Source organism: Podarcis liolepis (genome assembly GCF_965112155.1).
Source record: "Podarcis liolepis genome assembly, chromosome: 10".
Lineage (NCBI taxonomy): Eukaryota > Metazoa > Chordata > Lepidosauria > Squamata > Lacertidae > Podarcis > Podarcis liolepis.
In genome coordinates, this window is record NC_139562.1 from 31,402,751 (window position 1) to 31,420,978 (window position 18,228).

General features: G+C 40.0%; 1 protein-coding gene across 1 annotated transcript in view; it reads left to right on the plus strand.

The window, feature by feature from the left end:
- The window catches only part of EP300 (EP300 lysine acetyltransferase), a 78,624-nt gene that overhangs the window by 21,900 nt on the left and 38,496 nt on the right, over positions 1 to 18,228 (plus strand). Inside the window, exons 3-6 of the mRNA XM_083462576.1 lie at positions 12,159 to 12,335; positions 16,464 to 16,725; positions 17,250 to 17,363; positions 17,783 to 18,019. Coding sequence (XP_083318702.1) covers positions 12,159 to 12,335; positions 16,464 to 16,725; positions 17,250 to 17,363; positions 17,783 to 18,019 — 790 coding nt within the window. The remainder of the gene's footprint in view (positions 1 to 12,158; positions 12,336 to 16,463; positions 16,726 to 17,249; positions 17,364 to 17,782; positions 18,020 to 18,228) is intronic.

The following is an 18,228-nucleotide window of genomic DNA, read 5'->3' on the forward strand; positions in this document are numbered from 1 at the left end:
AATTCTAGTTCATTCAAGCCTGACTTGGAAGTTACCATCAAGCTGCTGATACAGGCCAACTTCATGCTCTACTTTGAGCAGGGATTTAGTGCATTATGGAGTACTGTATGAGGAACTCCATGGTTCAGCTGATCCCAGCAGGGCTGCTGTCACTGCCAAAACCAGCTGATCAGCAGTGATAGCAAGTCTCCCTTGCCAATGAACAATTGGGAGTATACTTTAAGGCTCCCGGTAGATCATGACTGCCATTGCACAATCTGCTCCATACCTGATATCACATGACATCAGTTGTGGGGTAGGTGGGTGTGGTTTTGGGAAAGTAGCCTCACAAGCCAAATTGGGAACAGTGCTAGGTCTAAGTAGGCCCACAAACCAGAGGGTCCTCATGCCTGGTGATAGATGTAGTCAGAAACGTATGAAGGGCACACGTTGGTGAGGATTTCTTTAGTAGAATGGATCTATGCAGTCTTTGCATATAATACCCTTTAACCTGTCTTTTGAAAACTCATTTGCTCTAACATAACAATGTGTTCAGTCTCCATAGCGTGGCCCTCACTGGCAGGTTTACTACTTAGATGCAGACTGGGTTTGCAAGTTGCTTGGCTGATGAGCTTGCTTGATCAGTCAACCTGCTTGCCTTACAGTTCCATCTTTTGAGCTGTTTAGCTTGTCAAAGAGTGAAGCTTGTAAAGGGGATATAGCAAATTCTGATCTTTGGTTCCTAAGGTCTGCAGAATCTCAGTTGATAGTTCAGACATAAGTCTTGTAAGCAGACTTTAAAGGCAATAACTAGCTCTAAAGTAACAAAGTAAAACAAAGATTTTAAAGTTTGGATGTATATAGGTGCAGTGACAAGATAAGAATAACATTTTATTTTTAGAAAGCTTGTTTTTTTATGGGGAGAATGGACTTCACACTGTCAGTAGCGAGGAAATGGAAGTGTGTGACCAAAAAATAGTGCATTATGGTGTTCTTTGTTTTTGTTTAACTCAGGCAGTGGGAAGGCATGAGAGGCTGGGCTTTAGCAATGAAATGTAACTACTGTTGTAGGTGCAGTTGGCTACACACATATTCAAGTGACAATATATGAATTTCAAATTATCAAAAGTAGTGCCAGATTTTATAGTGAGATGAAATCTGGAATTTCAGAAAAATATGTAGCATCACTGCTTAGCATAACTTGAAACAACACCGTCTTATAATATAAAATAAATTTGCCATTGTAAATGTAACACCCCCCTACAAAAATACTTAATGATCCATGTTTTATCAACATGTTTGATTTCTTGTATATTTGGCTGGTCAGTTGAACAGTGTCCTAACCCTGAAAGAGAATGCAAGTGTTTGATTCAGTCTGAGAACTTACTGGAATCTAAATTGAAGAGTAGATGGCCCCAGATGCAGGGAATTAATCAACATTTTTTGTAGTTGAATTCTTGAAGCAAAAACATTTTTTGCTTGACATGAGAGAGCTTGTTGCTATTGAGGAATGTTTTTGTGACAGGACTGCTACATTACTGTACTTCCATCGCTATTTCTGTGCTTGAGATGGCAGCTTTTTTAAAATAAAGTGAATGAGTTGGACACACCCACTGCAGAATGCTTCACTGCCAGTGACTACTGTAGGTACATGTTCACATTCGGAAGTTGGGGAAGTAGAATCACTTCAATTTTGTCTACTAGTGAATGTTTTGGTTTACATGGGAAATGATTTTAGCAAGGTATATGTGAATGAGGTGGACAGTGATGCTTGGAAAAGGGAAGTCTTGCAGTCATTGCTGATTTCGGTGACATCTTGATAGAAGTTGTGGAAGCACTATCTCAGAAACAGGGTTAACATGTGGAGTAAAGAACAAATATGACAGTGACAAGGCCCTACAATTTGCTGGCCATGCCCTCTCCCTAGCAAGCATCTTTCACCCCACGTCCTCACCTGGGCAGGGGAGCATGCATGCTTGGGAGCTGCAGCTCAAAGGAAGTGGCGTCCAACAACCTTCTTGGCTTCACTGATGTGGTCCAAAGGAAAGGAAAGTTTGGTTGCAGGAGTTGCTGGAAGGAGGTATACAGGGCACCATCCAACCGTCTTAGGGACTCCATTTTGGATTGTGTAGGGTTTACTCCTTAGCCTTTTCTTCACCTGAACATGTCCCACAAAGTAGCGGGTATGGATTTTTTCTCAGGGTTTACTGGTCAGTTCACCTCCTGTTATATGACTCAGGTTGGGAACAGGTTGTGTTCTATCTCTAAGAGCTACTGAAGTAAAGATACATTGTGCCACCTTCTGATCTCCACTATGATAACTCCCATTTAATATTACTACTTTGGGGAAGGGTTGCTATTTATGTATTGCCCTTAAAAATAACGTGAATTCTGTGGCCATATTTTCTTGTATTTAAAAAAAAAAACTAAAATATTTGAAACTATCAAGCTTGCTTAATATTTGCATTTGGCATCTTAATTTTTGCTAATGAACTTATAAAACAGAAAAATTTTCATGGAAAAATAAAGCTCTGAAAAGTTTTCTGCTCCACATTACTGCTGCACATTGTTGAGAACTCTTGTGCTTTGCATGGACATGAAACACATGAATAGTGGCTCTGGAGTGATGCAGTTTCCTTTTCTCAATCTGCGGGGCTTGTATGTTTTGGTTCCCAAAGCACCTAGAATTCTAAGTTGCAAACATTTTTATTTATTACCTGATTATATCAGGCCCTCAAGGTCTGAGCCAGCAGAAATTCTTACTTGCTCTTTCTTGGTGGCAGTTGTTTAACCCTAACCCTGGTTTGGGAAAGGTTTTGAATCTGAGAGCAAAACTGGTATGTTTACCTAAAGATGCTTACAGCCAATAAAAAATAAATATAGATTAACAACAAAGTTGCAAAGCAACAACACTGTCTTTCAAATGGATGCAAATATGTATTTGATCAACACAGTTATAGGTGGCAGTTTAGAATTTGATTTCATATGGTTGTATCCAATAGTAGCCTTGCTGTATTGAAAAGTGTTTCTGCTCTCAAAATAGGGAACATACCTTTCACTGATCCCACTACCTTCTGCAGACCTTAGTGCCATATTTCATAGAAGGGCTGGTCAAATAACTAGATTTAAACTGGCTAAACTTAAAGAAGAAGAAGAAGAAGAAGAGGAGGAGGAGGAGGAGTTTGGATTTGATATCCCGCCTTTCACTCCCTTTAAGGAGTCTCAAAGCGGCTAACAATCTCCTTTCCCTTCCTCCCCCACAACAAACACTCTGTGAGGTGAGTGGGCTGAGAGACTTCAGAGAAGTATGACTGGCCCAAAGTCACCCAGCAGCTGCATGTGGAGGAGCGGAGACACGAACCCGGTTCCCCAGATTACAAGACTACCGCTCTTAACCACTACACCACACTGGCTAAAGGTGCAAATATAATCCTCATTAATTTATTGATCACCTTCTTAAAAACCATCTCAAGGTGATGTATAATTAGAACAAGTTATAACACAAAAATAGCAGATTCATTTAAAACAAAAACGAAATCAAGCAATGTAGACAGTTATGATATAGACCAGTTAATGCTGCTGGGAAAACCTGTTGGTACAAACATGTCACTTATTTCAGGAAAGTACAGGTAGAGAGGGTGCCTGTTGTATCCTGACAGGAATTCTATTCCACAGAGTGGGGACAGCCACACACTGCTCCGAGTTACTGCAGAGTGGGCTTCTGAGATCTTTGGAACTTGCAGGAGAACTTAACTGCAGGCATTTTCAGATAGCCAAATAGCAGTTAGAAAGACAGTGACCCTGCTACCAGATCTAGCTTTGTGACTTTAAGCCCACAAAATGCAGTGCTACAACCTTTCATCAGCTGAAGAAGCTTCATAATTCTATAATGAGAATTTCAGTTCCTAAAGATTAGTTGGCTTATGTAAACAGATTTTTAGAAAACTATTTCTTTATTACCAAAAGTTCTTAAGAAAAACTGCAGGTGTCAGGCATAATTTGGGGGCATAGCTTTTTTCTTCAGAAAGGCAAATGTTCTTCTAGGATGGTGCCGCCTGTAACATAGGCACGAATAATCTGAACACTGAATGTCTTTCCCTTAAACAGTTTCATCCTATGCAAACGTTTACAGAGCTAAATTTTAATGCACTTTTACTCAAAATGTATTTTTTAGTATTGTGCGTTCTTACTCAAGCAAATCCACTGAACAAAGTAGGACTACTGATAAATGTACATATCATTGCAGGCTTAGTCTGTTGGCTATACCTCACAAGATTGATAAACTCTACTAAGATTTCTTTAATAGTCTGACAACTTTAATAATATAATAATACTTAACATGTGAAGATTCAGTTTAATGAGCAATTGGAGTATACTGTCTTCAAATCCTGAAATTTACTTGAGTGGTAATTGGAGAAGCAAAGAAGATTGTTTAACGTGAATTGTAGATATGGTTTTGCTCTGCTTCTGTCAGTTTTAGCAGAAAAGACACTCTTTTTGGCTTGGACACCCCCATTTGTAATGTATGTTCTTAAGCTAGCTGAAGAGCCTATTAGAGGGAAATCTGAAATGGAGGCTGAGACTCAAGAGCGTATTCAACTGGTTTGGCTGTTGGCAGAGAGCCCAAGTTTCACTTTTTGAGGTGGAGTTGGTACAAGCTGACAACAAGCATGCTTGATCTGTGTTGCTCTCCAACCAGCTGTTGTTGATACCCCACAACAGAGTCTAGAAAAGTAAACTGGGAACAGGAGGTTTTTGAGGGGTCTAAAAATGAAAAGTGTGAAAGTATTTTGTAGCCTACGTATAGCTGAGCTTCATCTTCAAATGAAATACTTGGCTTCTTTTGTATGGCAAAGCAAAATGGCATAGCTGTTGTGCATATCAGGACGAGCATTTTCTTCTACTTTCATGGGGTTATAATATATAGGTGCTTTATCTGCAGGAAACATTTTTGTCAACTAACACTTTGTTGTACAAAGGTTTGATACTTGTGCTTTCATAAAAGCCCTTATCCTGAATTCTAAATACAGTAGGTGGAAAGCAGTGGTGTGAATTTCCATTTTCTAAAATGGATCTAATTTTCCCCAATGCCCAGTTTAAATCAGCTTTACAAATCTGATTATGATACTTGTTGGACTTAGTCTATACTATATATAGCTGTCTCAAAACTCTATACCATATAGCACTGTGTACTATAGATGTGGTATAAATGTTAGTAAATCATATTCAAAGCTTTACTAAAAAAAAAATATTACTTGCAACTATTTTAAGACAATTTAGTGTTATGCACTTTGCTTAAATTTAAATGGGGGGGGGGGAGGAAGCACTGAAAATTGTTAACATATGCTAATTTTATCAAGCCCAAACAGCTGTAAATGAGAGAGAGAGAATGAACTGTGTTCATTTACGTTGAAGTGACTTAGTTAGATATAACTGACAGTAGTTTGGAATACTCTGGATTTATTTTTGTTTTACTTCTGTTCAGGTGTTCAGTGTTTTGTTTTTTAAAAGAGGTGTGTTTCCATCCATTCATATAAATTGGCCTGTTCTGGCTCTAATTGAGCACAGTACAATGATTCTACAATCTTCTGGTGTCGTTGAATATACTCTAGAACTCTTGCATTTGAGCTGTAATTTAATTTTATTATGTGTGTGAAAAGGTGAGTCACGTTTTCTTGAACAGCAGTTAAGAATTATGGATTAGTAGTTACTTGGCATATCATTGGTATACATGAGCTACAGTAAATATCATTGATGGGTGTAGAATAACCAGACCTTGATATCTGAACATTATGCAGTCCAAGTGGAATTAAGCAACAACTGCAGTACAAGATCTTGCAGGTAGAACTAGATGAAGTTGGGATGTAACTTGGTGGCAAATTTTTGTTTGTACTTTTATTTATTTTTGAATAATTTCAAAGAACAATTGTACAAGACATCCCCTAATAACATAAATATACAACCACATGTGAAAGGGAAATGTCAGGATGAAATTGGGATTAATCTCTGATTACTCACAATAGGAAGTGTGCACAGTTTGAACCTGGGACATCTTGTACACAACCCCTGGCATTTCTAGGTAGGGCTGGAAAAGGCTACTGTCTGAAATGTTGGAGAGCTGCTGCCAGTCAGACTGTAGACGATAAAGACGATAAAGACCTAGCAGCAGCAATGGTTTGACTTGGTCTAAGGCATTTTCCTATGTTGTTGTGCACCATATTAGCAACACCAAGGATGTAGAATGTGTTTCGTTTCAGATGTTGTTGAACTCCGATTCCCTTCAGGCCCAGCCAGCGTGGCCAGTGATCAGAGTGATCAGAGTTGGTAGGAGTTGGAAGCCCACATAGAGGGTCTCTGGTTCCCAATCCTTGTGTGGTATAAAGGATATGGTTCAAAACTTATATGTATGCAAGAACTGACAAAGTCATAATTGAATAGCATAGTTTCTGGGGCTTCAGTAAAAAAAGACATGATATACAGTGGTACCTCTGGATGCGAACGGGATCCATTCCGGAGCCCTGTTCGCATCCTGAGTAGAATGTAACACGCGTGTGCGTGGGTCACGTTTCACCACTTCCACAATGCGCGTGACAGCATTTTGAGCACATGCGCGAGTGGCGAAACCCGGAAGTAACTTGTTCCGTTACTTCCAGGTCGCCGCAGAGCATAACCTGAAAACACTCAACCTGAAGCATATTTAACCCGAGGTCTGACTGTATTTGGTACATAAATGAACTCCAAGAAAGGACACATTTTGATCCATTGATTTACATGTTGGCATTGTCTAACAAGTGTTTTGGCCACTTAAGGATTCAATATGCCACATATTAAAATGAACTGAAAGGTTTGGCTTTGCAATAATAAACCTCCTTAACTCTTGGTAAATACTGAATGTACCGTATTTTTCGCTCTATAACACGCACCCGACCATAACACGCATGTAGTTTTTAGAGGAGGAAAATCCGTAGGCATGCCACCCGTAGGCATTCCCTCCATAACACGCACAGACATTTCCCCTTACTTTTTAGGAGGAAAAAAGTGAGTGTTATGGTGCAAAAAATACGGTAATTCAAATGCTGTAATCTTATATGTCTGGGGAAAGTCCTTCTTATCTTCTCCTTTATTTTTTCTTGATGATGGTTCACATGTCTTTTCTTAGAGCAAACATGCTAGAATAGCTTGCAACAGTGTTTGAAATTAGCCAGGCACATTTTGCACCTGGCTATCAGCCACTTGTGACCAAGTAAAGAAGCCTAAGTGTGAGGATGGCGCCTGACATTTCCACCATCTGGAGGTGCATGCCTCAGGATCCCTGGATTTTGATTGTTTTCACACACTAATAAGACATCCTGTAGAATTCTATAAGTTTTATTTTATCTACAAAATCAGAATGAATTTCAGGAACCAACATGCTTTATCTGTGCAGCCTGAGCAGGAGCAGTGAACAATGTTATAGTTAATTGTTGTAGCTTCTCTTCACCTACCCCACTTACATTATGAATGGTCTGTGTCACCATTAAGAAAAAGAGGTAAGAATAGGCCTATATGTATGTGTGAAATGTCCCTGGATAAAGTGGCTATTCCTCCTTAAGTTCACAAAGTTCCTAGTTTCTAACACTGGTTTACAGTGGGAGTGTGGTCAGTTTGGGCTTTTAAAATGCACATGCTGCAGACTGAATTTAACAGGGGAGGCGGAGTAAATTGCATTATTGAAACAGAAGTTTCCAGTGCCATCTGCTCTGTTAGCATCTATAGAGAATTTTCCAAATTTGAGTATTTAGAGGATCAGTTTGCTGCCAAGAACGTGTGTCTGGAGAACCACCTCCTCCCAAATATAGGAGCTTCTACTACTCATTGTTATGTTTAATCGGTGAATGTGAATATTGTCAGTTCCCTGAGCAATGACTGAAGAACAAATACCACAAGTTTATTTTAATTGTTGTTGTTTATTAAATTGATATAGTTTTCTTCAACCAAAGATCACAGAGTGGTTCGCAACATAATATGGCCTTAACTGGGATTTAACAATCGGCCTGCTTATAGTACCCTGTAAGAGAGCCAGTGCATTGAACAGATCTACTCTTCACATCTCAGCCATATTACACTTAATAGTAGTCGGCTATGCTGGTGCAATGACATTGATAATTTAGTAAGTTAGAGGCTTGGAAGAATGGCTCATGAAGATAGTTTAGTTATGAATCCAAATGGGTACACTTTACAAACATTAAACTTAAAATCTGTTGATATTTTGGAATCGTAAGAGTTGCAAGGGACCTTGGTGGTCATAGCATTTATCTCTTGAGTTTTACTTGTGAATCTAGGGACTGCTGATAGTCCATAGTGAGTTTTCACATGAAATCATGAATGGAAGAGAATGCTAGAGGTTATTCCCAGACCAATCAGATATTAAAAAATAATAGGATTATAACAATTGTGCACAAGCTTTCTCAACTGGATAAATGGGTCTTTGCTGTATCTACTTTATATTATTTGAGTTTTGTTTTAAATGTGTCTGCTGTGTTTTGTGTTTTTAACCGTCTTTTCACTTTTCATTTTTATTATCTTGTGCATAACTTCAAGATGATTGTGCAGAAGGCTACTTAAAAATTAATGACAATAATAGTATAAATTGGCCACAAAGTTAACAGCCAGCCAAAAATAGTACTCAAAAGAGGGGCTGAATGGAAGATGGATAGAATATTTGTCAGCCCCTGCTCTGGGTAAAAAGCAGAGTGAATAATTCTACAGGCTAGAAACACAGTAGGCCCCAAGCCTTTTGTGTTCCTAAACAGTGGTACCTTGGTTTGCAACTGCTTTGGATTACAACCGTTTTGGATTACAAACACATCAAACCCGGAAGTGTGTGCCCCTTTTTTGGGATTCTAACCCATTTTTTGGGGGGGAGGCCCCATTTGCGAAAGCGCACCTTGGGTTACAAACTGTTTTGGTTCACAACCGGACCTCCGGAATGGATTATGGTTGTAAACCAAGGTACCACTGTACTTTATGTCTTGAAAATAAAGACTCGTTCTGCAAATCCAGCAAACAAAGCAAATGGACTAGTGGCAGAGGCATGAGTCACTCCACGCCTCCCTGTTCTTCCTTTTCCTACTTGTGTAGCATAGAGGTACTACAGGTTGGTGGCAGAGGAATGAAGTGCTTCTTTTCTGTGCCGCCAACTCTCTTGATTTCTAGAATGGACAGGTATTAGGGAGCTTGACCTCTAGAATCCAGTATGAAAATTCAGTGGGCTGGCAGTGGTGCGTTGAAATGTTTCATCTCTTTGCCAGCAGTCCACTTGATTCCTGTGCACAGCATACTGAGCACCTTCCCACCTCCTATGCTCTAGCAAATGAAAACTTTAAACATTCTTTAAAAAGCAATAATGAATCCACTGATGTAACCAAGCTTGTGTGTTCAGTTATTTTTCCATGCTTCTCTATGTTTGAGGCTAAGGAACACAGATTCCCCATTACTACTAGGCCCAAGACCGGTATGAGGAACAGGCTGCGATGTCTGCTTCACTCAGCGGTATTTCGCTGAGTGAAACAGCCATCCCACTTTGTTCTCATATGACAGAGAGGGAGAAACAAGCTGTATCTGTGAAGTGCATCTTTAAACTGCCCGACTGAGGAGTGTGCAGCTACTCTTGCATCAGTCGAGCAGTCAAAGGAGCCCCCAGCCCTGTGCTAGCTCCCGCAGGCTGGCGGCACTGTGAAACTGCTCAGCTGAGCATAGCGTGGTTACTGCTCCCCATAGCGAGCAGTTAAAGGAGCCCTGATGCTCTGCCCACTCACGGGCGTTCCCTCCCCCCAGCTGAGTGGCACAAAGCAGCTCCAATGCTATTGCTGCTCACACGAGAGAGCACCGGGGCTGTGAGAGCTGGGGCAGTTTCAGCTGGTGTCTTGCTGGCAGAGGCCAATTCATCTTGTTTTTTCAACATTATAGTATATCGCCAAACTTCGATGTTTGGCTGGCGATACACCACTATGTTGAAAAGCGGATGATGACGACGACGACAACAACAACAACAACAAATTTATTACCTGCCCATCTGGCTGAGTTTCCCCAGCCACTCTGGGCAGCTCCCGATCGAGTGTTAAAAACAATTACAGCATTAAATATTAAAAACTTCCCTAAACAGGGCTGCCTTTAGATGTCTTTTAAAAATAGGACAGCTGCTTATTTCCTTGACATCTGATGGGAGGGCGTTCCACAGGGCGGGCACCACTACCGAGAAGGCCCTCTGTCTAGTTCCCCGTAACTTTGCTTCTCGCAGTGAGGGAACCGCCAGAAGGCCCTTGGTGCTGGATCTCAGTGTCCAGGCTGAACGATGGGGGTGGAGATGCTCCTTCAGGTATCTCCCAGCCCTAATTACTACTACTATACTACAGAGTTATGTCTGTTTTATATCCACCTCAACTTACTAGCAGTGTGAGCTTTTTAGGGGGTGGCATCAGCTGTCTCTACTAGAGAACAGGGCACTGAGTTGTCTGTGTTGATGAGTATTAGATAATGTAAAAGATAATGATATCAGAAAGTTTTGGAAAGGAATTTCCAGTATGTTACAGTAGTGCATAGAATGGATTCTTCCACTGTAGCCATCTAGGTTTATTTAACTGCTGGTTTCTTAATTATGTTCGTACCTGCTACTTTGTCTAAACCACAGATTTCCTCTTTTAAAAACAATGTGCTTGTTTTCTCTGCAACTAAAATCTCTGTGTAAAATGGACTGTGGCCAGCAGAGGTTTCTTATAATTTCCAGTAGAGATTTCCTGCTATCTAGGAACTTTACTAGCAAAATAGTATTAAATGAACTTACTTGGACAAGTAGATAAGATCTGAGACATAGAAAATCTTCCTGTATAAAGAACCAATCATTGAAAATTACCTGCTCTGGTAGACCACACTTCTGAAAGAGGCACAGAGATTGTGTATTTTATTTATAATGGGCAGGGGTCCACCAGCTTGGAGCCAGGGAGAAGGGCAGAGCCTTGTTGCTTCAATTTCAACTGAAAACTCATGCATTTTTTTGATAACTGTTTAAAGATTGTCATGATTTAGACCAGTCCAACATTTTAAATAATAATAATAATAATAATAATAATAATAATAATAATACCACCATATGGAGGAATTCAGCTTCATGATGTAATGATTGTTCTGTCAATGCATGCATTTCTGCTTGTCAGGTTGAACTGTCCCTTCTCCTGCAATGTTCTAGGGATTCTCTTGACTCGCCAGAGTAGATTTGGTGGAGCAGGAGAAGCCCCATTGTGCTAGTGGGAGACAATTTGCTGGCTTCCACTAGCATGTTAGGTTAGGTGATTCTAGGGTGTAGTATCCACACATGTCAGGAGAACTGTTGGATTACTATTCAACCGCTAATAGTGAAAAAGTCAATAAATGTAGAAAACATCAGTTTAGGCAGCTGCCAGATTCAGCTGTGTTTTCCATATATACTCACGTGTTCTGCTTATTATTATTTTTTTGTGTGTGTGTGTATATATATATATGCGCCCATTTGACAGCTTCAGTCTGGAGCACTGACACTGTTACAGGTGATTCATAATACTCATTCTGCACTTGTAAAAATTTGACATTTAAGAACTATCAATAATTGTATTTTACATTTTTGTAATTTGCTTAGAGGTTTTCTTAGATCAAGTGATATATAATTCTTTGTTAAACAATTAATGGCTTGGGTGTTGCTTTGATATAAAATCTTTAATCTGCCAAACCATTGAGACATTCTTTCAAATCTTCAATTTCTTCATGACCTATGATCAGAATCAGGCTCAATATTCAGATTGTAAAATTGAAGGTGTGCCTTTGGATCATAAGCATTCAAGGATAAATTAACTTTTGAGGTACTCAGTCAATATAATTCAATATCTGGAGGAATATATATATGAAATGCTTGATTTAAAATGAAGGGAAAATGGAAAGTATTGAATGATAGCAAAATTTTATTAATTGTCAGTACAACCAATATTGAATTGGGGTTTGGAAAGAGATGGATAGTATTAAGAGAGTATATGTAGATCAGAATTTGTTAATACTTTACAGTTTGTTAATATTCCATTCCTTGAACCAAACAGTAGTTAACCATAGTGTATACCATGAAATGAACAGAAGAAAATGAAAATATTCCTTCATTGTCATTCTTTAATTTCTAGATGGGAATGATGAACAACCCCGGTCCTTATGTACCACCATACAGCCAGAATCCTGGACAACCAATTGGAGCCAGTGGACTTGGTCCCCAGATGCAAAATAAGCCTGTATTACCTAACAGTTTACCCCAGTTTCCAATGGACAAGAAGCCAGTGCCTGGTCCAGTAATGCCTAATATGGTAGGTAGTAACTTCTATTTCAAATTATTGTAGAGCTAGTTCAAGATATAGCAGTATTTTGTCTTAAAGGGTTCCATATTGTGTCAAATCATGAGAAATAAGGGTATTCAACCTAGAGGAAAAAGGCATTTTAGTTGAGTTTTAATTTCTTTTGAACGGCATTTCTACTTGAACCATATCTCCTTGTCTTTTGCATAATTCTCATACCTACCCTTTCATCATCTGAATTCTAGCCTTTTAGGGGGCAGACAGTACTATTTCCATCCATATATTGGAGAACATATAGAAATAACAGTCTGTGATGTATTCTGAAACTGTGTTCATGTGCTTGTTGATAGTATGGGTGGAAGGTTCAAGGGGAAATGGGATATAGGAAGAAATGGATGACATATAAAATTATTTTTTGTTGGGAACTGACTTTATGTGAGTTTACATAGGTGCATTGTCATAGCAGGATGTAAGATGTATTTGATGAGGAGTGATTGCATCAGTTCATCCATTTGCCAATCTATGCTTTGCAGCCATTGAGCCAACACATTCAGTGGAGCATTGCACCACAGATACACCTGAGCTCCCAATGAGCAGACAGTGTAATGTGCACACACTTAACTTGATTCTTGTTAATCCTGCCTTCCACAGTGCTGAGCTAGTGACACAGCAGTACAAGAGAATCTCTGTGTACATAGGGATTCCATTCCCAATAACTGTGCATGTCAGTGGGACACACACAAGTCCTTTCTGTCCTATTCTGCCCCCCTTTGGCACCAAAAATGATGCATTTGTCAGTGGTCGTGTGAGTGGGAAGGTGCCTGTACATGCTCATAAGGTTCTTAGCATCCCTATTCCCTTCCAGATGACGTGTGCCTTATTGGTACTTTTAACAGCAGGTTTTGGGAATGGTGGAGAGGTTGGAGGCAGGGGTATCAAGGAACATACTCTTCTTACTGGACAATACAGAGGTGGAGGAGGAGGCAGAATGTAGCTGGGTAAGATGTTGGAGGAGCCAGGCTGGTCAGAACATGGAGAGTGTGACACTTCCTTGGAGCTTCCAATGTCCCTTTCTCCTTGCTGTGAGCTGTGGTGAAGATGGGCAAACTGTGTTACTTGGATTGTGAGGTCTGCAAAGGCCATGCAGAGCTACCACCTCTCTCTCTGGTGGCCTGTATTGGCCTTTTTTAGCTTTCAGTGCTCCATTCTCTGGGAAGTCGGGGGGGGGGGGCCTGGGCGGTGGGCGATGAAGGTGTCACACTGAAAAGCAGGCTGGAGCTGGGGAGGGGAGCACTGAAGAGGCTGTGTAGAGCTGATTCCTGGGTTGTGTATAGCCTGTCTTAATTTCTCTACCACCCTTGTGGGGGATAGAATTGCAGGTATGCATGCAGTATTACTTATCTCACGTTGCATTATATGTGTGGCCTGAGTGCGTGCATGGAACCATGCTCTTAAAAAGTGGAAAGCTAAGAGTGTAAGTCAGACCCCCAAACATTCTTAGACTGCTGTTTCTGAATTGCTAGCTGTTGCCAGTAATCTTTGTAGCCAAGTGTTGCTCTGTAAAAAGTGGATTTTTAAAAATTTTCGTTCATCATCTTCATCTACTCTGAGCAGCATAGGTGTGTAGCTCTTCACTTATTTCAAGCTAATTCTGATTGCTGACTAAAAAGAATGTCTTATGCACCTTATGGTCAAATTGTACATCCCTAGATATTGGCATTTTAAAAGTGATATAACATTGTATAGATCTTAATAGAACTGTAATGAACTTTTGCCAAAAAAATACTGGGAACAAAGAAGATTAGGAGAAGTCAAAACATCTTACAGTGCTCCTCTTTGCTTGCTTCCATTATGTACTGTTCACATTAACTTTTAAACCATATCCAAACCAATTGGGAATCACATGGGCAGCATGTTGCGCTGCTCATCAGATCAGCATGCCAATAAGCAACAGTTGGTTTGGCTCTCAGATCTAATAGATTCCAATTGTGAACTAGTTCACACAATACATTAAACTAGAGTTTATTTTAAAGTATGTTTTAATGAGTATAGGCAGTATAGTCGTCTACTGCTGTAACAGTCATGTCAATGAATTAGAGCGAGGGCAGAAACATCGGCCTCCCTCTGCAGAGGCTTCCTGACACTGGCACATAATGAGAATTGACTAACCTAATAAATTCAAATGTGAGGTGAATTCTACTTACACTCCCTTGAATGGGTAAACATTTTTGCCTCTCTTACAGCGTTCGAAATTAGCCAGGCACCATGCTCATTTTGCACCTGGCTATCAGACACTTGCAACTAAGTGAAGATGCCTGGGCGCCAGGATGGCACCTGACATCTCCGCCACTGACAGCAGCATTGTTGGTTTTTTGCTGCCATGCTATGGCATGAGTCAGATTTTGGCTGGAGCTGACAGTATACAAAATTCATTTTTGGCTTTGTAATCATGGTTTTTTTTTGTTTTTTTGTTTTTAAAAGTGCTTAAACATTCCATTAGTGTGCCCGTAACCTAGGTTTAAGGGCCATATGACGAATAGCTTTAATATCTCTGTTTCTAACACTGCTCTTCATAGAACTGGTCAAACAGTTACCTCAATGAGAGAGGGGCAGGCACATGCAGGAGTAGGGAAGGAACAAATTATTGTTACTATTATTTATTAAGTTTATATACCACCCTTTATCCGAGGATCACAGCATGGTTTACAATACAAAAATACATAACATAGTAACAAGCAAAAACAATAACCCACACCCATTCACAGTTTAAAAGGCCATAGGGACTATGGAGTGGGCAGGAGCACACTTCTCATAGTTTAAAATAAACTATGGAATAATGTTATGTACAAATTGGGCCAGTGTAAACTTGTACACCATAATCCATATAGCACTGGCAAAGAGCACTTTAAAAGCTTCACTGTATGAATATAGATCATGCTAATTAGGTATGTTGTGTTACTCTTTATTACTCTAATAGAGAGTAAGTTTATTAGTTGTGATTGAAATCCAATTGGTATTGGGTACACCAATTAAATTGAAGAGAGTGAAGCTATCTGTGAGTGCCACAATCCTACCACCTGTATAGGGAAGTTCCATTCATGACAGTGGGGTTTTACTGTGAATCGCCATAATACCCATACATGTGAAGAGTCAAAGTTCTGGAATTTACAGCATTGCTAAAGGGTAATTCAATTGTAGTATTATGTTGTAGTCAGTTTGGGAAGGATGAAGCATGGTTCATGTGGATCAGTAATGCAGAGGAAAGCTCATTTCAGTTACTAGTGTAACTTTTGTTCAAACTGGAGTTAGCCTTTGCCTATGGTGCCCAGTTAGTTTCAAGCTGTGAAGCTCCAGTATACTTGAAAACAGGCTGAAAGTGAAGAAATCCCTTTACTACTGTATTTGGGTGAAGCTGACATGAAAACTGAATTTCTCCCATGGGTGGTACAATGTTAGTTGTGCTGAACTCTCATACCTTGACCCCTTGTTAAAAGAGAAAAACAATAATTATTCCTTCCCAGTTAATGAAGCAAGCCTGAAGATCCTTAAAACCAAATCAAGTCAAGCTCTCTGAAGTTGAATGAAAAGCAATATGGAATAATGCTTGCATTGCCACTTCCAAAGATCAGCCTCAGAAGTGGCATTGCAAGGTGGTTGCTAAGCAGAATAGGACATATATTTCTAATTATCAACCTCAGCAATATTAGTTTGCTGTGTTGCATTGGTAGTGGCTACAATAACTATGTCTCCTGTGCTTGATCCGTCCTTTGCATTGCTCCATATTTAGGGATGGTATGTTTATGTGTTGTCTGCTGGAGGTTAGAAAATATTGATTCATGAAATCATTCCTCATACTCATTATATTAGTAGGCTGTGTTGTATGGCTGCTTTCTTTAGGGACTATATGAGCATTAAGTTGCATTGTGGAACTTTGCTTGAGAATGGATTTTCTTCAAAGGAATAAGAGCTTTCTCTGAGAGAGAGGATTTATTAAGCTATCTTAAAGTAATTCATATAGCTGCTGCTTCTACAGGTTTAAGCAAACTTTCAAAAGACATGAATAACTTCTTTGTGTTTTGCTGACTTCTAGAGAACTGTCAGGGTTAGACTTCCATTTGTCTTCTTTATTTACCTTTGAAGGGTCAACAGCAGACACCTCCAGTTCAGCAGGCTGGAATGGTGTCAACTGCCCCCCAGGGCATGGGATCAGGAGCACCAACTGCAGACCCAGAAAAGCGCAAGCTCATTCAGCAGCAACTTGTTCTCCTCCTACATGCTCACAAATGTCAGCGGCGGGAACAAGCAAATGGTGAGGTGCGGCAGTGCAACCTCCCTCATTGTCGAACCATGAAGAATGTCCTCAACCACATGACACATTGCCAGGCTGGAAAATCTTGCCAGGGTAAGTATAAAGTTTTTCATCTCATAGAAATCTTTGGTCCTGTTCTTGTCAAGTCAAGTCAAGCCCCTCCGGAAATGTTACCATTGTGACAGTAGGAAGCTAATACTGTCTGAAAAACAATTTTGCAGTAATTTGTGCTCACAAGTTACAAGGTCAGGATGAGAGATACAGATGCTGAAGTTTTAGCAATCAACTTTGGCCTCCACTGTGCAATAAGTAATAAGAGATCCAGACTGGGTGACCTATTGCAAAGAGCAGAAAAGCCTTGATCTGTACTTGGGTAAGATAAGTTTCAATCAACTAAGATTTCCCTTGACCTATCAGTCAAAAGAAGACTTAAGGGGAAAGTTTTCAATTCTGGAGATACAGATATAGATATATGCAGTCCAATATACTCAGAAGCATGAGTCACACTGTACTCCAAGTAATTGTGCATAGATTCTGTGCATCAGTAGCACATGTATAGCTGGCTCAAAGAAATTTAAAGTTTTAAGTGTAAAATTGCTTTTTAACCCTCTTTTTAGTGGCTCACTGTGCATCTTCACGACAAATCATATCGCACTGGAAGAATTGTACACGGCATGACTGTCCTGTGTGTCTCCCTCTCAAGAATGCTGGGGACAAAAGAAATCAACAATGTAAGTAGTCACTAATTTATTTATTTTTAGGGCATTACAGATTTGCAGTATCACTCCATTTCTCATAATGTTTCTCCTAATACTATTAATGGCTGGTGTGAGAGACAGCTGCAGGATCAAGTTCCTACAGGACAAGCAGTGCTCCTGACAGCAGGGACCCTCGATATACATGGACCCTCTACTCAGGCCTCACTATCATATTGTGATGGCAGTCTTGTCTGCAAATACAGTAGGACGCAGCCATAGCTGCCCAAGTTGTGGTAGGCAGCAGCCTCCATGCTTATCAGGTCAGCAACAGACACAGTTTAATGCCACAAACCTTATTGATGTGTTACTAAGGACTTTATAAAAGGGTTGATGTATTTTATGTTCATTCTAGTCACTGTTTTTGATCGTTTTCATGTCTTCATTTTTTCTAGCATTATTAGGTGGTGCTGCAGTAGGACTTGGAAATTCTGGCTCTGTAGGGGTTGGTCAGCAGACAACCCCCAACATAAATACTGCTAACCAGATTGACCCCAGTTCGATTGAGAGGGCTTATGCTGCCCTTGGACTAACGTATCAAGGGAATCAGATGCAGACGCAGACACAAGCTCAAGTGAAGAGCCAGCAGCAAGGACAGTCACCGCAGGGACTTCGCCCCATGAATCCTACAAGTATGTTCTTAACTTCATTTTTAAAATGTATATCCCACCTTATTTCAGAAGGCAGCTAACAACTCCAAATCATAGCAACAACAATAAAATATGTAATTCCGCATTAAAACAAAAATATGACCATCAGCACCTAAGCTACAACTTATTCAAGTATTTTACTAAAGTTTTGTATCCATTGGGAGTTTTGTATCCATTGGGAGAATGGGTGA